The 4,953-nt window shown below is 72.2% G+C and overlaps 2 protein-coding genes across 2 annotated transcripts; one reads left to right on the top strand and one right to left on the bottom strand.

Annotated features, from left to right (window-relative positions):
- Positions 1-2,091, top strand: H696_02043 (hypothetical protein; the record flags this gene model as incomplete). The annotated part of the gene is made up of 1 exon (XM_009495944.1): positions 1-2,091. One exon carries the CDS (start codon positions 1-3, stop codon positions 2,089-2,091), a length of 2,091 nt encoding a protein of 696 aa, XP_009494219.1.
- Positions 2,092-3,031: 940 nt separating this feature from the next.
- H696_02042 (hypothetical protein) lies at positions 3,032-4,912 on the bottom strand (the record flags this gene model as incomplete). The annotated part of the gene is made up of 2 exons (XM_009495943.1): positions 3,032-3,663; positions 3,832-4,912. 2 exons carry the CDS (start codon positions 4,910-4,912, stop codon positions 3,032-3,034), a joined length of 1,713 nt encoding a protein of 570 aa, XP_009494218.1.
- Positions 4,913-4,953: the final 41 nt, after the last annotated feature.

The raw sequence follows: 4,953 nt of genomic DNA, 5'->3' as shown, positions 1-4,953 counted from the left end.
ATGGGGACGTCCCTGCCTCCGCCGCAGGGCGCGTCCGGGCCCTCGGCCGACACGGCGGCCGCGGCTCCGGCATTCCGCCGCGTTGGCTTTGACATCCCGGTCGCCGGGGTGGCGGCTGTCGAGCAGCCCCCGGTGTCGAGCCCCACGTCGCCCTCCTCCGGGGGGGCCAGCCCGGCAAAGTCCCTCTTGAGTCGGATCTTCAACCCGGCTGATCTCGCGGCCGGCAGCATGCCGCCGGGCCCGCCCTTCGCGGACGGCGGCGGCGGCGCCGGCGGCGGCGGTCGCCGGGCCAGCCTCCCCCCGCAGCAGCCATACCCCTCGTCGATGCATCCGAGCGCCGATTGCAGCAGCCTGCACTTGGCCCAGCCGCTGGTGAGCCAGCTCGGCGCGGCGGGGGCCCTCGCCACGGCCCCCACCACCGCCGGCAGCAGCCACGGCAGCCATGGCACAGACAGCGGCGCCGGGCTGGCTTCCGGCGAGGGGTCCCTCCGCCAGCAGCCCAGCCCCAGCAGGCAATCGGAGGATTTCTTCCCGGTCGCCGGATGGAAGGCTCCCCCCTCCGGGGCGGGCCCTCCTCGCAACAAGGCGGCCCTTGCTTCGGGTGCCCTGGCGGCGACTTCCGCGGGGGCTCACGCGAGCGAGCCCCCCCCGGTGGTGGCGCCGCCGACGCGCCTGTCCCGGCGGCATTCGCTGTGGGGCACGCTCGGGTCGATTGCCGGGCGCCCGGGCGCGGCAGCCGGCTCGAACGCCCCGGCGGACCCCTCGTTGCCGGAGCGGCAGCCCCCGACGCCGCTTCTGGGATTTGATGGTCTCCCGGATCGCAGCCTGGTCGACCACCAGCAGCATCCCGAGTCGCACGGGCCGCCGCAACAGGGCAAGCAGCAGGGCAAGCAGCATCCCGCCGAGCAAAGCATGGCTTCGGTGGCCGGGGGGGAGGTCGCCCTCACCGACGCGGCACCCGACTTGACGCCGGTCTCCTCGCCACGGGGTGTGCCCCCGGTGTTGCGGTCGCCGCGGTCGCCGCCGGCCTCCCCTCAGTCGGCCAGGAAGATGGCGGCCGCCACGCCGGCCGTTGCCATCAGCGGCCCGGCGTGCGTCCTCTTCGATGGCGAGGGCTGCCAGCTGCTCTTTGCCGAGGTGCCGGCGCCGGCCGCGCCGGCACAGCGGCCGCCGCCCCCACCGGCCACGATGGCCGTGGCGGACATCAGCGTCCCAACTGCCCCCTCATCTCCGAGCGTGGGCCCGGCCGCCGGCGCCCGGCGCGTGGTCACCCTGGACAAGACCGGTCGGGCGGTGCCGCCGACCGTGGTCCGGGTCCAAGACCCCGCCTCGGCCGGGGCCGGGATGAATGCCGGCGGCGGCGGCGGCGGCCTCAATGCCTGGGCCGCGGCCCTCCGTCGCTCGCTGCTGTCCGTGACCCCGGTCGAGCGGGACCCCCCGCCGGGGGGGGCTGTACCTCCGTCGCCGCGGACGCCGGGCGGCGGAGCCGGCTCCACCACGGACCCGGCCCTGCTCATCACCCCGCTGGCGCTGGGCCTCTGCCCGGAGGACGACCTGTACTTGGCCGGCGGGGGGCCGATGGCGGCCGGCACGGCGGGCAGCGGCATGGCCACGGCCGGCGAGTCGTCCCCCCTGTCGCCCCTCGGCTCGGTGCTGGACCGGCTGAAGCCCCTCTCCGGCCATATGCTGACCCAGCAGGGGGGGGCGGCGCCCCACGCCGGCGCCCTGGCCGGGACCCAGCGGTCGCCATCCTCCCCTCCGCCCGAGGCGGAGATGTCTTTCTTCTTCCCCCCGGCCGGGGCGGGGCCGAGCAGCAGCCGCGGCGGCACGGCCGCCACCGGCATCGGGCCCGCCGCGCCTCCGGAGAGTTCGCCCTCCTGGTCGCGCATGCTGGAGCAGAATGCGTCCTTCAAGGAGCGCTCCGTCGGCTCGCTGGTGCCTGTCGACCGTGTCCCCTCCTTCGGCGAGGACCTGCCCCAGCATTACCCCCACCTTCAGCAGCAGCAGCAGCAGCAGCCGCCGCCGCCGCCGCACCAAACGAGCGACCGACTGGCCAAAAAAATGCTGCGCGGTCGGTTCAATGACTTCTGATGCTGCACGAGCAGCGTGTGCCGGCTGGCACGCGCTTGTGCGTGCGCCTGGGCGAGGGCCGACGGGGCCGGGAGATCGGGGGTCGGCGCGCCCGACGCTCGCTCCCTTCCCCTGTGCTTGCCCTCGCTCGCTGCAGTCTCCCCTCTCCCCTGCCCGTGCCTGCCCGCCTGCCCGTGCCTGCCCGTGCCTGCCTCCCCTGTCCTTGTCTCCTGTGCTTTCCTTTCCCCCCTTCAAGGCGCGCACCCCCTTGTGTGCTGCGCTGCGTCCCTTCTCCTCCCCGCTCCTCCTCTCGCTCTCCCGTGGCCGCCGCCCCTCAGTTCATCCGTGCGCGCGCGGGCGAGGGAGCGACCGGGCGAGGGTGGACGAAGTATGGCAGTGCGCGCGCGCGCACATCACACCACCCATCCACGGCATAGGTCGCGCGGCCTCTTCTCCTGGGCTCCTCCCCCCCGTCATGTGCTCCAGGAGAAGTGGGCCCCCTTGTGCTTGGAAATCAACCGACGAAAAAGTAAAATAATCAAAGAATTCCCCTCTACACCACACAAACACACACACACACACACACACACAGACGCACACGCTTGATTACTCCGCCTGTGACATGCCCCACCGGTGCGATATGCGGCCTTTTATGGCCCGCCTCCTTAGCTGAATGTATGAGGGGGGGGGGCGTGCTGGGGTGCTGGAGACGGAGAGGGGTGCTCTATATATTATTGGGGGAGTAATCTACAGTGGGTATGGAGGGGAGGGGGCGAGTCTGAACTGAGAGAGACAGGGAGAGAAGGGGGCGGGAAGGGAGGGAACACAAGAGGACTATATGGGGCGAGGGGGGGGGGGGGGGGGGACCTGTACGGGGGCACACGCGTGCGTGGCACACTCATGCCCACGCGGACGCGCTGGCGCGCCCGTGGAGTGGCGCGAGGCGCCAAGGAGCGAACCATCAGTTGGCAATGACGATCGAGGGTGCAGCCGCCGCCGAGGTCAGCATCCCCGGCCCGCCGCCGGCCCCGGCAGCCATGTCAAATTGCAGGGCGTCGGTCTTGCGATCGGCAGCCGCGCCGGCACCGGCCACCACCCCCCCGGCGCCGAGGGAGGAATTCGTGCGGGACAGCATGATCGGGGTATGGTGATGGTGGGTGTGGTGGTGGCGCGGCAGCGGCGGGGCGGGGGTGGCCGTGGCCGTGGCCGTGGCGGCGGCGTGATGCACATCACCGAATGCCATGGCGGCATTGATCACCGGGGTGGTGGCCTGGGAAGATGATGACGACAACGATGTCGATGCCAGCATGGCCGCCGCGGCGCTGCCGGCGGGCACCGGGTGATCGGCCGGCTTGGCGGCACCAAACTGCCCGGCTACCACCATGTGCGGGGATCCCAGTTGCGAAACTGACGCCGGGCCGAGCTCCTGCCCGTGGAGGACCTTGGGGAAGGGGGTTGCTTCCTTGGGCGGCCCCCCAACCGGCATGATTGAGGAGCCGGCCGTCGGGGGATGGTGCGCCGTGAAGCGCGGCAGTGAGCCGCTGTTGCCGGTGTCCCCGGGCGTGGCTGCCTCGGCGGGCATGGCCACAGTCACTATGTGTGGCCGGGGGTCCGTGTGTGTGTTTTGAAGAGGAAACGCAAACGGACGGGTCAGAAAACAGGGATGCACCGCATGGCATCGCACCCGCACTCGACAGACTCGGTGGCCGGCCGGCCGGCCGGCCGGCCGGGGGCCTGGTGGGGGCGCAGGGGTACACGCACCGGAGGAGGAGGGGCCAGTGGCCGCCGGGATGAAGGACACCGCCGGGGTTGAGCGCGATGAGGACACGGCTGGCGTCGAGGAGGCCTGATGGCCGACGCCGCCCGGCTGAGCGCCGCCGCCGCCGGTCATCATGGAAAAGGAGTTCGAGTGCTGGTGGTACGGGGCGGCGTGGGGGTGCTGCGGCCCGGTGGCGGCGCCAGCAGCAGCGGCGGCGGCGGCGGCGGCGGCGGCAGCGGCGGCGGCGGCGGCGGCGGCGGCGGCGGCATCACCCGCTAGGGCGGAGGAAGATCGCCGTCCGCCATCGCTGCCACCACCGTTGCCGAACGCGGCGGCCGAAGGGGGGTCGGCGGTCGGGGCCAAGGCCATGGTCCCGGCCCCGGCCATCGCCCCGGCAGCAAAGCTGCCAGCCTTCTTGCCGCCGGCCTTGCGCTTGGCCTCGCTCCGGGCGTGGTTGTACATCCACAGCCCGAAGAAGGTGAGCGTGAAGCCGAAGATGCCCACCGGCTTGGGCAGGATCCCGGACAGGACCACGGCGCTGGCGATGACAAAAATGCGCTTCAGCAGGGAGGCCACGCTGTAGGCCACCGGGCTGATCAGGCGGATGAGCGTCAAGGCGCAGGCCTTCTGCGCGAAGTGCCCGGCCCCATTGAGGAAGAGCAACATCAGCAGGACCCCAGGCGAGAGGGCCTGGCCATCGGCATGCAGGAGGTCCAGCGAGCCGGACCGGTCGGAGTACAGCCACAGGGGCACCAGCACAAAGAGGGCCGCCCAGCTGGTGTGGAAGGCCAACGCCGCCGGCTCGAGAGTCTGCTTGGACATGAGCTTCTTGCTGACCAGATTTTGCAGGTTGAAAATCAGGCACGAGATGAGGGCCGAGATGGCGCCGGCCGCCGCGGCCGAGGAAGCCCCGGCCGGGCCGCCGGCCGCGGAGCCCGGAGAGACCCAGGACCACAGCCAGGAGAAGGAGAGCTCCGTGCCGGAGGCCAGCATGACCCCGCCCACCAGCGGCACCAGGGCCAAGTACACCTTGGAGGAGTGCCGCTCGCCCATCAGCAGCCGTGACAGGATGACCGCAAACATGGGCGAGAGGGCCTGGGGCGGGGGCGGGGGAGGGGGGGGGG

The sequence above is a fragment of the Fonticula alba genome (genome assembly GCF_000388065.1).
Source record: "Fonticula alba strain ATCC 38817 unplaced genomic scaffold supercont2.3, whole genome shotgun sequence".
Lineage (NCBI taxonomy): Eukaryota > Rotosphaerida > Fonticulaceae > Fonticula > Fonticula alba.
Note: the sequence above shows the minus strand (reverse complement) of the source record. Positions and strands in the feature narration are given on the sequence as shown.